This window comes from Phyllopteryx taeniolatus, chromosome 11, assembly GCF_024500385.1.
Source record: "Phyllopteryx taeniolatus isolate TA_2022b chromosome 11, UOR_Ptae_1.2, whole genome shotgun sequence".
NCBI classification, from domain to species: Eukaryota; Metazoa; Chordata; class Actinopteri; order Syngnathiformes; family Syngnathidae; genus Phyllopteryx; species Phyllopteryx taeniolatus.
In genome coordinates, this window is record NC_084512.1 from 22,929,628 (window position 1) to 22,952,971 (window position 23,344).

The 23,344-nt window shown below is 41.7% G+C and overlaps 2 protein-coding genes across 4 annotated transcripts in view; one reads left to right on the forward strand and one right to left on the reverse strand.

The window, feature by feature from the left end:
- Positions 1–8,702, reverse strand: LOC133486224 (multiple inositol polyphosphate phosphatase 1-like). Of its 3 annotated transcripts, none has more exons than XM_061791057.1 (6): positions 8,521–8,694; positions 5,282–6,061; positions 3,694–3,888; positions 3,284–3,381; positions 2,600–2,730; positions 1–1,350 (listed from the first exon to the last, which is right to left on the reverse strand). In XM_061791057.1, exons 2-6 carry the CDS (start codon positions 5,856–5,858, stop codon positions 945–947), a joined length of 1,407 nt encoding a protein of 468 aa, XP_061647041.1. In that variant the 5' UTR covers positions 5,859–6,061; positions 8,521–8,694; the 3' UTR covers positions 1–944. The 3 variants fall into 3 exon arrangements, with proteins under 3 accessions (XP_061647041.1, XP_061647042.1, XP_061647043.1); XM_061791058.1 differs by lacking the exon at positions 8,521–8,694 and adding an exon at positions 7,225–7,336; XM_061791059.1 differs by having other exon boundaries at positions 1,040–1,369; positions 8,521–8,702.
- sgms1a (sphingomyelin synthase 1a) overlaps positions 7,796–23,344 on the forward strand; it is a 22,499-nt gene continuing 6,950 nt past the window's right edge. Inside the window, exons 1-2 of the mRNA XM_061791060.1 lie at positions 7,796–7,945; positions 22,157–22,973. Of these exons, the coding sequence (XP_061647044.1) occupies positions 22,372–22,973 (602 nt within the window). The 5' untranslated portion in view covers positions 7,796–7,945; positions 22,157–22,371. The remainder of the gene's footprint in view (positions 7,946–22,156; positions 22,974–23,344) is intronic.

Below are 23,344 nucleotides of genomic sequence, written 5' to 3' on the forward strand. Positions count from 1 at the left end.
TTTGCCTTAGTCCGCTTAGTTTTAATGCTAACAATGCAAAACACAAACCGTGGAGCAACACATGTAGACAGGGAATATAACAATACTCACAGGCATGTATTCCTTATCCCCTATGAAAAACAACTAATACTACAGCATTTTACTAAGTCACACATCAGTAGAGCAACACATGTAGACAGGGAATATAACAATACTCACAGGCATATATTCCTTATCCCCTATGAAAAACAACTAATACTACAGCATTTTACGAAGTCACACAACAGCAGAGCAACACATGTAGACAGGGAATATAACAATACTCAGAGCCACATATATTCCTTATCCCCTATGAAAAACAAATATTACACCATCTCACTTAGTCGTCTTCCTCTTTTGCTTTCGGCTTGTCCCGTTAAAAGTACTATTCTTCTTAGTTTGTGACTTTATGCCTGTAGTATTATACTGCCTCCCGGTGGCCAATGCAGGCACACCAGAAGGAGCAGCACCATGTATTGGATTTCAGCATTAAATCAATGATGCACAAACTGTTTTAATTCTTTATATTGTATTTCTTATGTTTTTTTTAATACAGTACAATATTATGACATGCTATTTTTCCTCATTAAAATCTATGATAGAATTTTTTGGGGGGTGCTGGAACAGATTAATGCCATTTCTATTTATTTCAATGGGGAAAAATGATTTGAGGGGTTAAACTCTTATCTCAATGTACCACTGTATTAGTAGAGGTAATATAATACACGTTTGTGCAGTTGTGATGTAAACAATGTGATTCCTATCCCTATTTATTCCTATTGATCATTTGTTTGTATTCCCCTGACACCGTTCTATCAACACAGCTTCTTTTGTGTCATTTGTTTTGATACATTTTTTACGTGAAAGAATTCTGTTGTTGAGCTCTTGTTTTAGCTCCACGGTTTTCATTTAAGAGGTCGTAGCTTCTACAAGGCATCCTTGATTGAAAACTGATTAGGCCTAGTAAACAGTTCACACTCTGTCTCAAAGTCACATCCGTGGATCAGTTCCTTGTAGAGTTCTCTGACGTCTCGATACAGCGGCATGGACGCCTCCTGACCTTCAGGCAAACCAGGGAAGGTCACTGGGTTCTCATTGATAAGCGGCTGCAACCTCAAGTCGCCTTCCCCGCAGTCGTACAGCGCTAGTAGCAGGTTAGCCGTGTATGGTAGCACAAAGCTGGGGCGGAAAGATCGTTGGGTTTGGGTGGCGTAGTTTGACGAGGTCAGGGGTTCGTGGTCCTTGAAGAAGCCCAGGAGGGTGTACAGCGGGAGGAGGGTCTCCCCGTGGCCTACTTGGATCGTCACTGCTTCGGTCACCTGCTGGCCGGACCTGAATTGTTTTGGAAGATCTGTTTCAGAATGATGGAGTCAAAGTTATGGTGGTACCTAGACTAAGATTTTTATTTTGGACCACTCAATGTTCGTGGTTCAGCATTTACCAAGTCGCTAATTTTGGGAAGGAACCTATCCTCTGTTATTTGTTTAAAAACTCACCAACTTTGTGCTCAGGCTAAAGCAATAACTGAATTGCTTTGCCGCTAGTTGTTGGCATCTTGGTGCCAAGAAGTTGTTTTTGAATTGAGCCTAATTTAGACAAAAGTAGTCCTTTGTCACCAATTGTGGCAAACCTTTTTTGGGGGGAGGGGATCAATTACTTGCAAATGTTCTCTATTTACGGCACAAACCGTTCATATTCCCCGCAAATAGAGTGGGTTCACTGTAAAACAAGAAAATGTAAAGAAATAAACAGTTTTTTCATGAAGCGTTATTACTGTTTGTTCAGTAGTATTCATGTGTTGAGGTTTTCATTTTAAGGGTCGCTGCCGAGTGAGTTGCGTCAGGAGCCGGAGTCGGGTTGTGTGAGTTTGCGCCACAGCAGCTTCTCGCATCTGTTTTCATTGTGTAATTGTGTGTTTGAGACTGTTCGTCCTATTTAATAAACTGCTGAAAGTGTGTCAGCCACGGTGGAGTGTTACCTCGCTATTCGGGAGGGATCAGGATCAAGTCCGTGAGTAATTGACACATCTCTATAAACTAATTGTCCATGGATGCCACAAGATGGTAGCAAAGCATGACATAAAGCTCCTCAACTCACTTCAACATAGTTCCTTACACCAATATGTCATAGCATGGCAGCAAAGCACTACATACATTTCCAATTCACTTCAACATAGTTCCTCGGGACCAAGATGGTGCCAAAGCAATACTGTTATGTGATGGGGCTTTGGCCTTCGCACACTTTCACACAAAAACTGGTGAATTTTCCGCAAATAACAGAGGATAGTCTGTTTCCACCACCAAAAATCAGTGAAAAGGTGAATTTGCGAATGCTGACCGCAAAAATCTGAGGGTTTGTTATACGTTAATTGCACAATTCTTTTTCCACTTCACTCGAGTGCTGGCATACATGAAGAGACTACTCGTAAACTCAAGATATCCAAGTTGGGGGACTCCTAAGTCAAGGTACCACCGTACAGCGTCACAAAGAGATTTGTGTCGACGTCAAATGATTTGGAGTAAATGTGTCATGTCTTTGCCGTGTCACAAACTAATAACGTCAAACAAAAAAATGTACTTACATGTTCTCGCTGACTACTTTGTCCAAACGACTGAAGACATCATGGAAAAGAATACAGCTTGACTTTCTGTTAATATCATAACCGTAGCCTCTCTTCCAGAACTGCCTCAAGTCATTTGCATACTCCACTACCTGTCGACCCAAAAAATATGTAATGCAAGGTGGTATTCATGTCAAGTCCTCGACTCTACTAGATAACATTTCAGGCTACCCAAGTTTGAGGTCACCTCAGACACAAAACTTCTTTTGTTACGTGAATAATGGCAGCCTGTTTGTCAGGACTAACCACTGTGACAAAGCTGATCATGAAATGCATTTGGTTTTATTACGTTAAAAAATTACTCAACAATGTTTACCTATTTTGCATGGGAGGTAAGAATGCTAAAACCTGAAGTCATTCTACCGTTAATAATGATGGTGTCCCTGAACTGGATTATTTATTTACATTAGCCTCTTCAGAAAAAGTGTGTTCATCCTCGGCCCTCCAAAATGGTGCAACTGTTGTCAAAATGCAACATTTTGGCGACTGATAGTGACATGATAAGATACACAGTGTTATGCTAGTTATGTTTCCTTGCAGATTTACCGAAAACATCTTTTGCAACGATACATTTTGGAATTGCAAATACGTAAGAACTCTGATTCTGAATGACAAGACCGCCATGGCACAACTGCGGCCCTGTACCTGAGCATCAGCCTCGTCCAAGCACTCACACCAGGGAGAGTTGACGTTCTTGATGGCCAAGTCGTAGGCACAGAAGTTCATTACAGCGTCAGCCATGTCTGTGGGAGAAACAAGATGAGCGCACAGAAAACATTCTGTCAAATGACTGAACTGGTATATACAATTTCAAACGCACTCATTCCCTTCTGGCCTGAAGCACTAATAGTACTTTTCATGGGTACAAAACGTGTGAAAATATTGTGCCTTTCCATGGCTTCACATGATTGAATGTAACTTTGCATTCTCTTGAGAGGAACTGATCTGGTAAAAGTGCTCAGTCCGCTTGCCTTCATTGGACTCAGCTCACAGTTTTGAATAGAAATATTAGAGTCTGAGAACTCAGAATGACAGAATGAAATCAAACCACTGACCGGCTGTGATGTTCTTATAGGGGACTCTGAGTTGGTCCCCTATCTTCTCCCGGACCCTCCTCATCTCCGGTCCTTCTTTGAACTTGTCGACCTCCAACAGGGCTGCGGGGTTCCTTTCGACGTCCTCCAAAAATTTGGTGCAGTGGATAAAATACTTCATGAGTGTGTCGTTCACCACGTAGTCAAACGTCTGATCTAGGTCGGTGAGAGGGAAGCGAGCAGTTAACCCATTAGCGTAAACTTGTTGGTCATAGCAACTCAAGGGATGCAATACAATAATTTATCCCAAAAGGGGTAAAACAGAAGTTATAATACTGATTATTGTGTCTATTATCATTTGTTTGTTTGTATCTTTGTACTTTATCTTTGTTTTGGCATAATGGGTGATACAGCTTTTATTATGTAGTACAGTGGGTCTTGTATGACCCTGGGTTTACGATGGGAGTTCCATTCCTCCGGCGGTGACACACCTCAAATTTGTACACTAGTTGGAATGTGCTGCAGTCTCATTGATGTAGTATTAACTTATGCTAACTCAATAGTCAAGTTATATTTACAGAAAATATTTGCATGAAAAACACTTCTAGGCCATAAATTTAGAACAATCAAATAAAAAATGGTAATGCGGTTATGTACTTCTCCACCCTTTTTTTTTTTTTTAATCATTTAGTGTTTGTTTTTCGTCGTGTAAACCTATTTTGCGTTGTGTTTTAACCCGTTCTAGACTGTATTCAGCGTTTTGGCCGTGACTTTCTTTGGCAGAGTGTGTTAGCGCTTCACCTGCAGCCTCTTTACAACAGCTGTTACTTTCTCCCTTTTTTTGTTTTGTTCTTGTTTTTACTCTTCACCCTTATTGCATCGTTTCCAAACATTTTATGTGCTTTTGCTCAAGAAAAATATATGTATAAAAACATATACTACAGTGGACCCCCGCATATTCACGGTTTAGCATTCATAAATCCACCTATTCCTGGATTTTTTGAGAACATATCCCGTTAGTTGCAGAATTTTTTTTTAAACTTAATCCCACGCTTTTTTGTGTTTTTGTCTTTTTGTCCACAGCAATTACAAGGGTGTGTTAATTATTCACGGTTTGGCTATTCACGATAGGGCTCAATCACTATCCTCTGCGAATAGCGCGGGTACACCGTCATACAGCGAACCACTGCATATTTAAGGTCTGGTATTCAAGAATTGGCCCATTTGCTTAAATGGGACAGGAGAATTAAACCTCTCCTTCTGTATGTGATACTCACAAACGAATGCACTGTTGGAAAACTGTTAGTTTGTTCAAACTCAGCATGTAGGAAAGGTGAGTGACGTCATGCATGCCGTGGTTGGGAAATTACGATTCCAGCATCCTGGCCAGAGATATTTATGATCTCGGCGTCCTCATATTGGAGACTTCAATCTTGCGGCTGTCTCTCATCGACTAACAGCTTCACACAACATGAGGACTGTGCAACAAGGATGGAATAAAAAACTGCGCGTCCTGTATGCCAAATGTCAATGTAAATGAGCTCTTGTAAATAATTCAAAAATTGTATTTTTTTTATGATTGTACTATTTTAATTGTTGAGTCGAGTACCTTGAATATCCCACAGCTCGGTAAGGCCTGCCATGAAGGACAGAGTGCTGTTGATGCACCTGTGTTTGGAGCTGCTTATAAACTTCACAAATCCTCCTCGAAGGTTCTCCTCTGAAAGCAGCGAGGGGAACAGCTTGGACAGCCTGACTGCCAGATGTTTGTGATCATCCACGCCTTTCCGGGCCAACCGGCCATCCATGTTCTGAGGATACCACATCCTCCATTGGTTCTGGATCTCACAGACACAGCACTCTTTGCCGGGCGTGGCGCTTTTTACCGCCTCGTACACCTGTTGCATATGCTTGAAGATACTGCCCGTCGGGTATCTCGTGCCGTGTCTTATAATAGCGGTCAGATGGATGGGACGACATTTTGGAAACGGAGGCCGCAGGATGGATGTGTTGACAGCCAGGATGTCTTCTAAAAGATAGGGGTTCACTTCCTCATACCGCCCTTTTGTGCCAAAGTATTTGGCAATCCTTGGTATACTTGACCTGGATTTGTTGACAAAACAGCTGGAAAAGTCAAGAGTGACTGCAAAGCAAGCAATGAGGATCCCCCAAATGTTGATCTGCATGATTCGGCCTCGTGCAAAAACAGTGCTGTGGTGTCCAAAAGTTTCTTGAAAGCACAACACATGGGTTGCCCTGAAGAGTTGCACAATATCCTAAAGTGAACTTTGGACAGGCTATAGATCACGCCCATGTGAAGAAGGCTTTATCTGTGTTGTAATACTCTCGTCATGTGGCGTGTTCCAACGTTCAATTCAACACATTTCATCTGAAATAGGAAAAAAAAAAATAGTGTTTCAAGTTATCATACAACATATTTAAAACGTTGTCACCAAGATTAGCTGACTCAACAAGAATGACATTCAACTTGCTGTAAATATACTGTGGCCTTGTGTAACCCGCAAATTCCTGCTAGTAACCAGTCTAGTTGATCTTCATGTGGGTGCCATAGTCCAACATTGCTTTTGCAGCATATGTGTGCGATTCAGAATGGAGAACATCTTTTTGGTTGATGTTCTAGATAGGACTGACCTGACTGCTTCCAATCGGTCGTGGACCAAGAAGGAAAACTAACTGCACGATTGATGACGCAGAGTGCCTCTGAATGTTACTTGAAGAGGCTGTTTGTGTTCCTCTGTTTATATTGGATTTTGTTGAGGGCAATCCTGTATGGTCCATTTTACACTCTGTAAAATCCTGTTTTGCGAATGATGCATTTTTTTTTGCAGGGTTAAAATCACATGAAACTGATGTGATGCAAGTTGTCCAAATTGACATTACCGTAATTAAGATTCAACTGCACAATGCGAAGTTGTCATTGAAATGCATAGCTGTAAAGCTGCAATATTTTAACATAGAGATTAAATTATATTAATTTCTGACGCATAATGTACATTTTTGAAAATTATTTGTGGCCTAAGGAACTATAAATATGACAATACCCATTGGGGGGATCTATATCAAACTATCTTAAAAGTCTTAATCAGAATCATCGAATGTGGGAGATTTTCCGAATTTGTGTGCAGTAATCTGCCTACCTTGTAAATTTATAAATAAAATACAAAGTTGTGGCAGTGCATAGAAAACATTAAAGGGCTCCGCCAAACCAACCTCTTTTGAACTGACGCTGTTGACTGAATTTTGCCATATGCAGTCTCTTAAAATACTCCGACACAACTATGAATCTATTAGCTGTCTATTAATTACATATTCACAGTAAGTGCAGAATAGAAACATAATGGTAACCCAATTGGTTGCCATAAAAAATCTATCATATTTGAGCTGAAACACAATGAATCGGTATGAGGTAGGCATTAGTCTGCACACCTCAATAAAACATTCGAGAGACATGTACCAAGTAACTTCACAAAGTCGTTTTTAACTGCACATTTGCACACGAAATGACTTTACAATACATGATATGATACATACAGCCGTTGCTTCTTGCTGCTTTTTATCTGCACACAGGGATTGGAAACGATCTTTCCCCCCCCCCCCTCTCAGCTACGAGTCCCAACACTTCTGGTTCTACCGTGCTTGTGACAAAAACAAAAGCGTGAGTTTCAAAATAAGAGTCTACATGTACTGCAGAACGGAAGTAAAAGGCAGAATAATCCCCACGGGCCGGCTCTGGCCTGCGGGCCGTAGATTTGACTCCAGTTTTGACAACATGTCCTGGTCTAATGTAAACTACATTTTTTGGCCAACAGATGGCTGCAAGAATCCTCGAATCTGGTTCAAACCCATGTCTGCATTCTCTGGGTGGTTAGCACTGTTGCTGCGTCCACTTGCAGCTCAAGGGATCCGACTTTTGAAAACTCCGGCGCTTCACGTCTCGTAACGCTGTCATTGCGTCATCAAAACGAACACTAAAGCATTATAAACTTATCACTTAACAGGTCAAGCGTGTTTAAACCCCAGGAAATATCAGGAAATACGGTGTTATTCCTTGAGAGGCGCACAGATTATCTATTTTCCGAGAGCTCCCAAATGCACCATGCGTGACGACACGTAAGGACTCCCTACTTCGCTGCACTGTAGTTGTTAAACGCCTACTCAGAATTACGCCAGTCGGATTTAATGTGACGCGAAGCACATCACAGTCGTCACCGCGGCACACTAAAGAGGACTATTTCGACGATTAAACGGCAAGGTAACGACACGATTATTTGGTTTAAGTAGTGCGTTTACAAGCATCGAAAGCAGCTAAATCTGAGACACCCGTGTGTGATTTTGGTCGGTCAACACCAATGTGGCTCCGGTGTAACAGTTTTCCCTCCCACACGAACTCTTAGAAATTCTGTGCCGCTGCCGTTAATGTGTCATCGACACAACAGTCCAAATGCGGCTAACTAGTGTTATTCTCTGGCCTTGTGTAGTCACCTAATATTTTTTTATAGTCACTTCGTGTACAATCGACGACGCCGATTTAGTGTCACCGTTGTGCCGTACTCCGTTTTGTGGTTTAGACGAGAAAATACGTCGCTGCTTAGTGTTTTAGATGGTAGTTTAGCACTCTCGCTAATGTAGTCTGGTGCGGGGTCGAGACAGCTAACAGTTCACCGAATGTAGCGTGTGTTTTTGGCTAACCCAGCGAGCTCAGCTAAAATAGCCAAGCTTTTGCTCATCTATTTTTCCCCACCAACAGGCGCACAACACATCATCGCCGTCGGCATGTGCAGTCTGTGTCTTTTAAAAAAACAACAACAACAACAACAAAAAACCTACCGTCATGTGGACGAATGCCTATGTCACAGCTGTGTCAGCTAACGTTTCACGGGTCAGTCAATCACCCACAGCGGGGCCCACCTCTTTGTAAATAATAACTTAAAAGTAGTAATAGTAACAAGCCTGCTTTACACTGACTTGAGGGTTAGGCTCTCATTTAGCACTGGGGAAAACAGGGCGGGACCGAGTGAGCGTTTCCTCCCCATTGAATTGTATTGATATGTTCCATCCATCCTTTATTTATTTATTTTCTTTAGAGCGGTTATTATAGGTCAAGCGTGATTAGCAGTGGCAACAAAGTAACACGTCACAGATATGCACTATATTACCAAAAAATGTTCTGTCACCCGTATGTGTTTTATATAACATTGGTCAACCCTGTGCAGCTTCGAAGTGTGTCAGAAAAGTTCAAGGCAAAAGATATTTTGAACCCAAAGTTAAAGGTTTTAACACTTCACTGCGGGCAAGATGATCAAACAGCATGTCCACAAAGAGATCCTGCTATGTTTGCTTTGTTCAGTGCGCAAGAAAGGGCAAGAGTTGTGGCAGGATTAAAACGATGCCCTGAGCATCTGACAGTTCCTGGCTGAGAAGAACATCACTGTGCAGTGGGGGGTTATAAATGGGACCTATTTTGAAGACATGGGCAACATCAAGATGGCCTAAGACAGAGCTGTGAAGGATCCTGGAAGAATCCTCCCAGGAGTGATTGATTGGAGGCTTGGGAGAGAATGTGAAAGGATCTTTGACTCCTAAGGGATTACTTCAAAAGGGAAAGCCTGTTGTTTGTAGTTTAAATTTGAAATGTAGCTTTATGACACACATCGAACAGCTTCAGCTCTTCTGGGAAGGCAAAACTAAACAATTTTAGTAATGCTTTTTGGAGTACGTCTATCGTGATTTTTGACCCTACTTCCAGAAGCGCATTTGTGAGGTCACACACTGATGTTGGGACAAGAAGGCCTAGCTCTTGGTCTCTGTTCTTATTGCTCTCAAAGGTGTTCTATTGTGGAATTTTCCAAAATATTGACCCCTCATTTCCAGTGAAAGTAATCTCGAGGTTTTGGACAATTACATGCTCCTAACTTTGTGGGAGGTGTGTTGAGTGACAGAATATTTTCCCTCCAAGATTTTCTTGAAAAAATGGTCGGGGGTGACAATCGTAAGTATTAAACCTGACCAATATTTACAATCGCAAATCCATTTGCTTATGTGGTCAATACCGAGTTCGGCTGACCTATGACTATGACGTGAAATGGAACGATAGTCAATTAGGAAGCAACCTGAATTCTGCGATGTTGCCAGACACAAATAGAGGAGCAAGTGGTTGCCTTTAGTGTTTAAGTAACTTGACTGCTAAAAGTCAATAAAGAAAACTTGTAACGTGTAAACTGTCTCCGAAGTCATTCGCTGCAATATAAATGACCAACTGCAATGTAGTTACTAGATTTTCAATGACTAAAGATTTTTTTTTTTTTTCTGGTCGACTATAATATGAGGAAAGTCAATTCGAAGTTAATTAATCGATGACTTAATTGATATTTTTTTCCGCACAGTAAAGCGGTCCCCAACCCTTTTTGCACCAAAGACCGGTGTCACGTAAAGACATACTATATTTTGATGGACCGACAGAAACAAATCAAAACAGCGGATAAGACTCTCTCACTGAAAAAAACAGGAAATACCCTGTTGCTGTTCAGCGGCGATGAGTGGGTGGGTGCCAAACATGAAGTGGGGAGGTACCGGTACTTGAATATTCATTGACAAAACTCACAATGTCAAGAGATTTCAAATCCACCCGTTTTGCAAGCATTATGCCGTTTATTGACTTTTGCATTAAATCGACAAATCATATAGATTTCAAACTTAAACCATTTCACAGACTCATTTTTTCTGCGATAAGTATTATGACAGTGTCGTAAAGCGACGTATTGTGATGCTGGTGCATGTTGCGAACTTGTGACATGAATACAGATTTCGTTATCACTAGACTTTACGCCGATCTGATCGGCGGTATCGGCTGATGATTAGCATTTTATGCTGATCGGCTGATCGCCTTTCATGTCCGATTTTATCAATGATGTCATCGATTGGCTCCGCACAAGAAATTTAACTCCGCGTCTTCGTCGTATATGAATCAAAAAGCTAGTTTATTTTTAGCCTTGTTGCGCAGTACTGTAACTATCTGACGGCCAATAAAGTTTTTTTCAATCTTGTCGGTGAAAAAACACATCGACGGGCTCCAGCACGCCTGCAACCCTTGTGAGGATAAGATGTACATAAAATGGATGGATGGATAGATACAGTATACAGTAGTATATACAATAAATGAACAAGTGATGTCAATAGACGCATTGCTCCATCTTGTGATCGGATCGGTGATTCGTTATCGTTTTTTTAAAACTTGCTGATCGGCCCCATAAATCCTGATCGTGTAAAGCCTAGTTCTTGCACGGCAAGCGCTCAAGTATCAAACTGGTCTCCCCAGGTACTGAATATGTACATTGTCCATAGTTTTTTGTACTAGAACATACCACCCTCTTGCCTCTAAGCAAAGTCCCCACAGTTGGGTCCTCCCTAGACTGCGTAAATGGCACAGCCTGTGATGTTAATAATGTTTGGTTATACTTTTAGGGCTAGAGCACCACAACCATGAGATTATGTATCAAAATAGGTTTTCATTGATGGGAGATAAGCGATCAGTTTGTGCCACATCCAAAAGTCTAAATTGTGTCACTCCCAGTGAGTTGATTTGTGCCATTATTTTACTGTGAGCTTGCCAGAGGAATGAAGATTAGCCGAAGTAAGACAGAATATATGTGCACGAATGAGAGGGGTGGTGGGGGAAAAGTGAGGCTTCAGGGAGAAGAGATGGCAAGGGTGGAGGACTTTAAATGCTTGGGGTCAACCGTCCAGAGCAATGGTGAGTGTGGTCAGGAAGTGAAGAAACGGGTCCAAGCAGGTTGGAACGGGTGGAGGAAGGTGTCAGCAGGTGTGTTATGTGACAGAAGAGTCTCTGCGAGGATGAAGGGCAAAGTTTATAAAACAGTGGTGAGGCCAGCCATAATGTACGGATTAGAGACAGTGGCACTGAAGAGACAACAGGAAGCAGAGCTGGAGGTGGCAGAAATGAAGATGTTGAGGTTCGCTCTCGGAGTGTCCAGGTTGGATAAAATTAGAAATGAGCTCATCAGAGGGAGAGCCAAGGTTCAATGTTTTGGAGATAAATTTAGAGAGAGCAGACTTCGATGGTTTGGACATGTCCAGAGGAGAAATAGTGAGTATATTGGTAGAAGGATGATGAGGATGGAGCTGCCAGGCAAGAGAGCTAGAGGAAGACCAAAGAGAAGGTTGATGGATGTCGTGAGGGAAGACATGAGGGCAGTTGGGGTTCGAGAGGAGGATGCAGGAGATAGGCTTACATGGAAAAGGATGACGCGCTGTGGCGACCCCGAAAGGGACACGCCCAAAGGAAAAGAAGATTATGTTACTGTGAGCTTGTCTGCCTTTTATTATCTTGAATGTGAAAGCACGCAAATACCGTCCGTCCCCGCTGTTGTTTTCCTTTCTAGGTTGGTTCCACTGGGCTCAATTGTCATTATAGAAACATGTATACCAACTTCAGAGGAGAGACTCATCGCAATTGCAACCACCAAAAATCTCGTGTTGAATAGTGTAGAATGGTAAATAAAAAAACCCTGCTATTCACTGGGACTTCTGAGGTCGAACACGATTCATTTCGGGGGTCTGGTCGACCTCTGGTTTGTTTGTTTTCATAGAAAACAGTGTTTCGAGGGGCCAAGATTGTGAGATTTGCTTAAACCTAGCAACATTAGCAGAAGTCTTGCAGGTAATGCTAATGTCTCATGTCATGCATGATGGCGGTTCGACTTTTTCCGAACTGAAGGGCTTTTGACTTTCTGTGCTACATTTAATGCCAATTTAAAGAACAATAGGACTACAGATAATGTTTACTCTTTGATCTTTTTGACAGTGCAGGGAAACTCAACTGACTATGAATAGCTGTTGCTTATCTCAGTCGGGACTTCCTCTTCCTTTTTTGTGGTTATTGTTCATCTTGTAATTGACAGCTTTAAACACAAAAAGGTGGCAAAGTTGACACTGCTACAACTTGTACTAAACAGCCACACACAACTCTCATGCAAATACAAACAAAAAAATGTTGGTGAATAATAGGCGGGTTGCGATGTTGCAATTAGAACAGCATGTGCTGACATTTTTGCTGTTCAGAGCGATTCATTTCATGCCCAAACCCTGCCCAGATGTGACTTGTTGAACCTTTACACAATATTTTCTCAAGTAGCGTATTTGAATACCCTATATAAGAAGCCAGTGCAAACATTTTAGCCTAGCTTTGGAAGACATTGTCTGATTGTTGCTTCTCTACTTTGGCATGTTGTGACCGGAAGACACCAAACACAGCCTGTGTAGAATGCTGTTAACAGGATAGCTTTTAGCCATGCATTGGACACACTACATTATACTACTTAGAGCTTATTGTTAGAAATGGATAATTTAGTAGTTTCATAGTTTTATCCCCCAAAGTACCACAACACAAACTGGCTTTCATCCTTATTCTGCCATAATTAGAAACGCATGAAGTTTTACTCCCACTCACATGATGTCCCAGTTTCCTGTAGCCTACAACCGAATTTGGGAATTCTAGGTTAGCACTGCTGGCTGGAGCCTACTTTTGTGTACTTGAGGAAAAACACAAGACCATATTGGAATAAGGTCAATGTTTTTGCAGAGGAGCAACAAATACTCGGAGACGTAGCTGCCGAGTGGATTTTGGTAAGGAATTGTAAGCAACAGTGCTTTCCTGAGTTAGGGATCCTCCTGTTCTGACTTGTGTAGACTCATGTTTACAGTAATAGTCTTTATTCCTGCCTTCGCCGCCCCTGGATTCTCTCAAATTTCCCGCAGTTGTTTGATTTCGACTGAAATATTGTCAAGCTGTAATTAGTATTTGGCTAAACCCTAAATGATGATGATGATGATAATAATAATAATAATAATGTCTCATTGTCGCCTTTCTCTCATTGTCCTAGTTTTGAAATTGAACAGAATCCAAAATGTGAGTAGATGAAAATTATATTGGTGTGCTTCCCACCCCCCATGACAATTGTCCAACAACATATGACTGATCTGTTACATGCTGGCCTAACAACAACCTGATGACAGTTGTTTTAATGCACAAAAAGAAAAAAAAGAAATCATAGGCACGTTCTAAAAATGGGATTGGACCATTTGTCGGTCCATAAAAGGTTTTATTTTATGAGCTACCTCAAAAGACTAGTTGTCCCTTAAGTGCTGTTGGCTTATCAGGCTGAGTTTCTACAAAGCTCGTTCCTCTCAGGAACCCAAACTAGTGTAACATGTATTGCCATTTTATCAACATAATGTACATAAACTAGGGCTGCACAATTAATCAAATTTGAATCGTGATCGATTTTCGCTGCCACGATTAAATGAGCCTGATCGTCGGCAATTATACAAAAAAATATATGTAATATATGAAGCTTTTACTTTGAAGTTGGCCCTCTCAGCAATTTGGGGGAGAGGCGGCGTGTCACGGTAAGACACAATTAACAGTCGTTGTAGCGGCTGCCTTGACTTCAACTTTTCGGCTGGCCTGACCGCAATGAAAAAACGCTGGAATTAAATAGGGAAATCACAACTATCGAGTTCTTTGCAGTTTGTGACCACGTACGACTGATCAATGGTCAAGCAGAACAACGGAGATGTACCGTCCTTGACAATTCATGATATTGACGGGGCTTTTCAAATAAAAAGTTGGCGCTTACAGCCTAATGTTATTGCTTTATATGCATGCGCTGTATTTGCTTCCATTAAATTGCAATTCATGATTGCACTTTGTAATCGCGTATTTATTTAGTTAGCCCTTGGTAAAGTAGAATTTTTTTGGGGGGGTTACATTAATTATTTTATTATCTATCATTGTTATATAAAGGTTCATTTTGCATTGAAAACTTAGATATTGTTTGTTGAAAAGTAGTGCAATTACAAAAACAAAAATAATTATGTTGATTATAATATTGATCAAAATAATCATGATTATTATTTTGGACATAATCGTGCAGGACAAAATAGGACATACATTTATCGTGACACACTACTGGATAATCAGTAAAACAACTTACAGCATTGTCAACCCAATAAAAATGGACCAAATCCCAAGTTTGCGAAACCGTTAAGACTGCGATAATTAATTGAATAACTCGAATAAGTCGGTTAGAAAATAGAAGCAAATTCTCTGCCTCAAAGCTTCGCAGGGATCATATTTTCCACACGGGCTAATGTTACTGAAGAGTCACGCAGAACTCCGCGTAGAAATAAGTTGGCACGATGGTGGCGAGTAATGAGTCTACTGCAAAGCAGAATTAACATAACGCTAACCTGAGCTCACCTAACTCACTTAGTCGATGGGGTAATCGCTAGAATAATCGATTCTGAACATATTCGGTAGCTCCAGCCCTACTGTTATGTAAGTACTGTTCCAAACAGTTGTGATTAGAAGCATACTATTATTTAAATCCATAAATTGTGATTTCCATTTTACAGGTTGCACTGAGTTAAAAACACTCCTACAGAACAAAAACTGAGGTATCTCTGGTGGTGGTTAAAGACGGTAACTGCTCAAATAGTTGTAGAAGGAAATACCACTGTAGTCTTTTTTTTTTTTTTTTCCTCTTTTTCTTTTTCTCCCCCTTTTTCCACGTGGACGTAAATGGATCGTAGTGATGGCAATCATGGCAGTGGTTCGATTCAATGTAGGACATGAAAAGGTAGGCCTTTTCTTCTGTGTGTGTTATGAAAAGCTATCAACATTCTATTTCCCTGTTACTAAAAATAATTCAAGAGCGTAAAGTGTTGATAATGAGCATAATTGCCTACTTCAAAGCAGCCACACAGACATTTCCAAGATGAGCTAAATGCGCTCTAATGGCTTCCTGTCTCACAGTGTAGTGTGAGCAGGACATCCAAACTGTTGACGACAAGTCTCACAGTGTGGTGTGTGCCGGACATGCAATCGAACACAGACACTCTGCAACTTGTGCTGTTCCCCCAAGGCCATACGGGCCTGACATCCTAATCAGGGGCTTATAAAGCCACAGGAGGCTTTCTCATTAGCAGATAGCAACTCGCACCGGTTGCTCTCTGCTCCCCAGAGGCTTCCACTGGAGCCGCTGTCGCTTTATGGCCTTTTCATTCAGGTTGTTGCTGTCATAGTGTGGTTGCTAAGCTCTGTAAGATGACACATACTTGCTTATTTGTCAGGGATGACTGGACCCAGGTCTAGTTGGCAAATATTCCGCTGCAATAAGTTTAGCCTCGCTGTTTTAGCTGGTAGCTGTTCGAGATGGTTGTGTTGAAACCATATGATAGTGAACGTTCGCCAAGTTGTTGCTTTTATTAACAAATGTTGTTGCCATGTTGTCCTAAACGGCTCATAAATCATGCCCAGACATTGACCTGTCCATCATGAGACAAGGACATGGTGACATATGCTGCGTTGTTGTTTACAGAATCCTGAACCCTGAGGCACTACACTCATTATGTTCTTATCCTGGAAATAACGCATATTTCTCTGGAAGACCTCGAAGAGTGAAGTTATTTAATAAGAGATGGCTTTTTTTTCTGGCTTCTGATTTCATTTGTGGTTGTTGTATATTTTTATAGGTGTTGCCGATTGAATCAACATTACCGGTACTTAATCTTTCATTCGGGGTATCGCTTGCGAAGCTAGCACATTGGGTTGCAAAATTTTGCAGTAAAAATTTCTTTGGATTTTTGTTGATTTCGTTACTTGCTGTTGAATTCATCTAATCTTTTCAGATTTGGACTTCGGGTGTATAGTATAGGTTTTACAACAACATGCATCATGTTTTTTTTGCAAATGACGTGAACCCAAGGTCTTGAGGGGGAAGTCCAAGTTTGAAAATTGACAGTAGTACTTGACTGTATTTGTTTTGTTGGTTCCTTAATGGCTCAAAACTGAAATCTCCCAAAGTTACACACAGTTTCATTTTACTAGGTGGAGTTGTGTATGTGTGAGATTTTGAACCTGTTGTGTATTTGTGTGCCAAGTGTAAAGCGATACAGGTGAGAGTATTTAGTCAACCTTTATCCCACAAGCTTAATAGCATGTAACGGGATACCATTCTTAGGGGGGGAAATGTCCCAATCAAAGGTCCACACCCTTTGGAAAATGAAGAACAAAACACCCCTTTTTAAAGGTGGTATAGAGGCAAATATTGCCTTTGTTTTATTTAAAAGTGATTTGCAATGTTTGGTGTAACTTTTACATTCAGAGATGTGGAGGTAAAAAAAACGTTGTTTATTGAGTTCTTTCTCCTTGCTGTCAGTTGACATCATGCACTTGTATTATGACATTTGGGAATCATTCAGAAGCACTGCACATTCAAGTTTTGATTCCATTTACATATCAAAGCCACTTGTTAAAATCAGGTGATTTTGTTTTCACTAGGTGCCATATCACAAAATGCAACTTTTTTTAATTTTTTTTGGAGCACAGGAAGAAAAACAAAACCGACCGCGACGTGCAGAGGGAAGCGACTGTTGACCCCCAAAGTGGGAGTGGGGGCGGCTACAGGCGTCGGCACTGGCTCCTGTTCACACGGGCAAGGAGGAAAGAGAAGGAAACGGCGGTAAAAGGCAAGAAAAGAAAGCGTTGACAAGTTTGTGACACAGTTGTCGAGCTGTTGAGAGCAGGAAGGAGTTGTTTTCAAAACACTGTGACGTTTAACACCATCAATACTGGATGTTTTGTTCAGTTTTCAAGGCAATTGTTACATAGGAAGTAATGAAAATTACAAGTAATATTTCCAGCAGTGGTTCCCAAAAATATTTACACCATGTAGCACCTAAAAAAGTACTTGGCTCGCCAAGTACCACTGGCATAACCAACATTAAAATACAGTGATGTAGTACTAAGTGTTTATGGAAAAACAAGACAGTTTTCATTCCTAAACAGTAAATTTGATATTATTGTAACCCACTGTAACAAGATGCGCAGTTTGAACATTAACGCTGTGCTGAAATTCAGTGGTGTGGAAAAAGTGTTTGCCACTTTCCTGATTTCTTATTTATTTTTTGCATGTTTGTCACGCTTCAATGTTTCCCACCATCAAATACATTTCAAAATTAGTCAAAGACAACACAAGTAAACACAAAATGCAGTTTTAAAATGGTTTTTATTATTAAGGGAGAACAAAATCCAAACCTACATGACCCTGTGTGAAAAAAGTGATTCATTAGATACGTTAATTCTCTTAGTTTTATTTTTAGTTTTACAGTAAACTTCAACTGGGATTTGGCAATAAGCGGCTTGAAGCAGTCACCTCTGAAGATTGACATTAGCATTTTAAATGGGCTTACCAAATTGCAATATCAGTATGCTTTGCACTCACCTGCTTTTGAAAGCAAAATAATCAGGCATTTTGACCAATTCCTTTGCAGACACACCAAGATGGAAATGCATTTATCAATAAATGGATGAAAACCAGTGCACATAATAACGTAGTGCATGGACAATACAATATTTGTGAGCAGCAAAGCACTCGTAATTAATTCTGGGGGACAAAGCTCAGAATATGCTCATTGTGTTTAGAGTCGCTGCCGTATTTTAGTTCCATGTTACAAAAGGTAATCTTATGTCTCCTCTCCCCTGCCAAGACCTTTTCAAAGCACCCCCCCCGAATGACTCATTTGCTTTCACTCTGGACTTAATAAAGATGAGCCGCGGATGGCGTGTTTATGTTTGTGTCAGCTTGACGTATTGTCCTCTTGGGTGGGATCTTTTCTGGTCGCGTCACGTGGACTACCCTGTGATTCCCCCGCCACCCTGGCTCTCAACCCGACCCCACTGAATTTTCATAGTGGAAAAATGTAACACATGCAGGGGAAGTGCTCTTTTTGTTTGTGTTTGAGTTCCAGATGTTCAGCAAATACCAGAGCTGGTCTTTGCCACATCTTTGCCAATGTTTTTGAAAAACTGATGCCACATCTAGTCTGAGCAGTGCAAAGAAGTGAATTAACCTACTAGGTACTTTAAATGCAATAAACCTGTGGTGAGAGAAAATGTATCTTAAAAGTTAAAAAAAGAAATGACAATGCCAACTGAAAGTCAATGTAGAATGACCGTTAAGGTTTGCTTTAGTCATTATTACTGTATGTACAAATTCAACTATTATTCACCGGTCAATCCGGCAAAAACTAAGTCGTGAATAAATAGAGGTAGAATTCTAAATTAAAGAGCAGGTAAACTTTGTCAAATCGGGTTTTTGTATCTGGTTTCCTTTTTATAATTTCCAGTTGCCGATAACACTTGAGCGCTATTACAATTCAAAGTTCACCTTGTTGGGACTGCTGCTCTTTAAAGCAGTTTGCATTGGCGTCACAGGTGTAATGCTTTGTGGCCAGAAATAATTAGAATGATAATACAACCGGCTGAAAAGTTCCTCTGGACGCTTTATACCTTGGGCAACTGAATGTTGTCAGTACTGGGTGGGTTGTTTGCCTTGAGTCAACGCATAACTGCATGTATGGTACATATAGGACTTCCTGGTCAGTAAACAGGCCACCAAGATAAGAGTATTTTAAGAAATCATCTAAAGGATGATTATTTATTAAGGTACCTTCAATGTACCTTTTTAGTAAATGTTATCACAAGGCTGAACACTTCTTGGTTGTTCCTTGCAATCGAACAATATTTGATTTTGTGTCTTAGTTCTTTTCATCAAAATCCAGGCACATACTCCAAATTACGGTGGTTTTGTTCATTGTTGATGCTGTTGTAGCTAGGGTTGCACTGATTATTATTATTTTTTTACTTGCTAATGCGATTGTCTTGCGACTATGATATTTTAGTTTAACCACATATTGTTTAAGAACACAAACTACTCTTGAACATGTCATAAGTTTCATTCAAATATAACAAGTCTGTGCTTGCGGGAGAGCTTACCTTTAACTATCTCAACATGGCTGATGTGGTTCCTACCTGGAAAGTATACGTCAGGCTAGTAAAGTGATATCGGTGTGTCGTAGTATCATTTTTATGAGTACTTTACAGGCATCCCTAGTTTTAGCGTGAGTATTTATTCTCAGTCCACAGGTTGACTCGAGTGGTAGAGTCTTTGCCCAGCTTTACTGTGGCTCTCATTGGGCTTTTAGGAAGCTTGCAACATGGCACAGTCCTGGATAATCGGTACCATGAAGCCGGTCATTAAGTGACTCTACTAACGGCACTTTCGTTTTCCACTTGAGCATGAGTGTGTTCATTCCTGTTATTTAGGGTTACTGTGAAAGTAAGGTAAAGCGTGCTTCTTCTTTTGTAACGCTCCAGAGGTGTTCAGGTGCTTTGTCACTGGGACGTTCTCGCATGAAGAGTCAGCAGCCAATGAAAGTGGCTCTACTTTAACAAGTAATGCTTAATAACAAACATGTTCCGATTTCAGGACCAAAGCGCCCCTTTAGGGATTACAGTGCATTTCCTGTCGCCAGTACAGTGGAGGTGAGCTTATTTCCTCAGCCGGCGAGCTGTAAGCCGATTCACAGACCAAAGGTCCTCGGCACACCGCTGAGTCAGTGACAGCTAATCTCAGAATGGTCTCAGTGCTCTTTGTCTCCTCTTCTTTTATCTTCACAAAGTAATGTTCTCCTGCACGGGCTTGCACCGCTGCTACACAGCTGGTTTGTCACACGGCCAGGCTGTTTGTCTGCGATCCATATGTTTATTTTTGGACCTGCCTCCCTTAGGTTGTTTACCCGCACGTCCGAGTCCCGCGCTTATTAGTTGTTTTCCGTATCTCGGTAAGTACGATGACAGGTGGCTCCTTCCACCTGTCGTTAGTTCAGCTCTGCAGCCGCAGAGGTTGGGGTGGGCCGAGCCGCGTCATGAGGTACTGACCCCTCGGCTGGCGTATTAAGTCGTCGTCTTCAGCTCGGAGCTGAGCTGAAGCGGCCTTAGCAGGGGTGTCGACCTTCCCTTTTTATTTATTGGTTCCTCCACGTCTAGCCATTCCCCTCCCCATCCTCTCATTTCCCTCCTGTGTGACCGACCTCCAACTCTACCTCACGCTACCTTCCGGCCTCTAGCAGTACCACCCTGCGTCCATCACGGATATCACGCTCTATAAACAAATTCTTGATATCATGGAAATGCAAACGATGGATGTCAAGGTTACATTCCTCGCGGTACGCGCTGTTGCCCACAGGATTTTATAATCAGGTTTAAGATGGGAAAAGTATTTATTTATTTATTTTTTTTTTATTTGTTCGTGGGAGTAGTTTGGAAATACTTCTTGCCACATCTTTTCCTGCCTGTCCTGCTAATCAAATAAACATTTTTGCTCAAATAAGATAATTATAAGCAGTTTTTTTCACAAGAAACTATTTCTTTCCAATAAGAAAAAATAGAAATAAAGAATTATGCAAAAACACTGTCACACATCAAAGACGGCGACAAAAGGTGTAATATATGCATGTAAATCACTTTTGCAGATGTCATTTTTTTTAACATTAGTTTTTACATTAACATTAGTATTAGTGATGGTGTGTTTATCTCAGCTGACTTCCGAGCAGGCAGCTTGGGTTCACGTCCTACTCAGTGATGGTGTGAATGTCAGTTTGAATGTTTCTTATAACATTTGTCCATTTTGGTTGGATCAGTGGATGTGTTACAAAGGCAAAAAGATGTTAGTAAAAAAAGATGTTAGGAAAAAAAAAAAACAGTGGACACTGATTTTGTATTGTCGATTAATCGATGGGATAAGATAATCGGTAGAACGCTGATACTGAATAAAAATATTCGTTAGTTGCAGACCTAGCTTCTGATGCATATTACATTATTCTTCCCTTGGTGAGTCTAGAAAAATCTCAGAAAAGTCTAAGAAAAAGCAAAACATGTAGAATTACTCCTGTGATGCTGTTTAGAACTCCAGATGTTTGTCTGACTTCAGAGTCATATTTTCCCCCAAATCTTGGACCTCCGGGAGTGTCGAAATGAGTTGTTCCAGTCAATGTTTTCTTCTTCCCATCATAACATCTCTGGCCTGTAGTTAACCTCGCGTCAGCTGAAATTTTTTCGAGCGTAATACCATGCGCCTCAGACAATATGCCTATTGTTGTGCATATTTGTTTGTTTTCGTCATGGTTACGATATCCACTCGGCGGCGTGGAGATGCGAGAAAAGTCCCCCAAAGTTTCATGATTTGTCACTCACATATGTAAAATAAGACAAATAAGGGAACTTGGCATATCCAGTACAATCAGTAATGTGTCTTGTGGACTTAGTTGTTCCTTTTTGCAAACGTCGTAACTTTGTGTTCAGGGGTTGTTTGAAAGTCACCTTTTGTGAATGATGTTGCAGATTACATGGGGTCTCATGCCAGTGATCAAAGGAATAGATGAAAAATAAATGCAGTAAAAGGAGAATAGCCAAGGGCTACTTATGGTTGAAAGGCTCCTTGACTGTGGATGTTGGTACTGACGCATGAATGCTTTCCCTACAGTTATGATCAAAGCTCTTTGTACTGTGTAATGTAGTGAACGCATTTATTTGCTTCAACAGGTGTGTGGGGAAAAACAACCTAAAAAGGACTTCAACCTGTTGAACCTGACAACAAGGGGTCCCTCAGGGTGCCCCCACCTCATATTCGATGCTTCATAAACGTCATGCGCCATTGCACACTACGGAGCTGGTTTGGACTTGACATTGCCCTTTAAGACCGCCAAACCTCTCTCATCCCTTCCCCCGTCGTCCCGACCGCCTTCTCACCGGCCGAGATGACAAAAGTAGCAGCGTGGTCCGCCGAGGATGTCGCCGACTGGCTGAGCAAAGAGGGCATGCCGGAGTACATCGACCCACTCCGCCAGACTGACGGCACCGCCTTGCTGCGGCTCACGCGGGTGGATTTCCGCTCACCGCCACTCCTCCTGGTGTCCTCGGACGGCGGGCAGCGGCTGCTGGAGCGTCTGGAGACGCTGCAGATCGAGACCCACATCGAGGCGCACAAGAACGGCCACGCGAACGGGCACGCCGGCGGGCTTCCCAACGGGACCGTTAAGCCCCAGAAGAATGGCACGTTGCGGACGGCAGAAATGGTGCGCATTCCCATCCCTCCGATGGAGAACTCGCGCACCTCCTTACCGCCCGAGTGGGGAAAGACTGGCGTCGCCTTCGTCTACGCGGTGGTGTGCTTCGTCACCACCACCATCGTGATATCGGTGGTCCACGAGAGGGTGCCGCCTAAAGAGCACACCCCGCCGCTGCCCGACAAGTTCTTTGACCTGTTCAACAGGGTAGAGTGGGCCTTCTCAATCTGCGAGATCAACGGCATGCTGCTGGTGGCGCTATGGCTCATACAGTGGGTGCTCCTCAAACACAGGTACTACAGTTTTACAATTCTCGGTGGGGATAGGGCCCGAGCCCTACACTAGTAACTGACACCCCTCCTCCCCAAGAAACTGCCTGGATTCAATGTTTGTAAATCGTAACTGTACCACAAACTAACTGGCTTGCAGATGATTTTATTGCTAAAAAAAAAAAAATTGCATTTACATGCATATGTGATGAAGACTCTCCGTAACTACTACTAACAAACAACCCAGGCTAAACTTAGCTCCTCACCAACATTCTCTCAGCTGATGTGTATCACTTCAACATACTCCCTTGTTACTGTACTACTTTCCCATTTAGACAGGGCTTTAGTTTTAAAGCGCATACCAGCTAACGTGCACTGCGTCCACAAGAACATGG

Bases quoted from the DNA above. Each gene is read 5' to 3' on its own strand.
- LOC133486224 (XM_061791057.1), bottom strand. From the start codon at position 5,858: ATGCAGATCAACATTTGGGGGATCCTCATTGCTTGCTTTGCAGTCACT. The intron at 3,382-3,693 runs GTCAGTGGTTTG...TTTCTCCCACAG, and splicing joins CTATAAGAACATCACAGCCG to ACATGGCTGACGCTGTAATG. The intron at 2,731-3,283 runs GTACAGGGCCGC...TTGGGTCGACAG, and splicing joins TGGACGAGGCTGATGCTCAG to GTAGTGGAGTATGCAAATGA.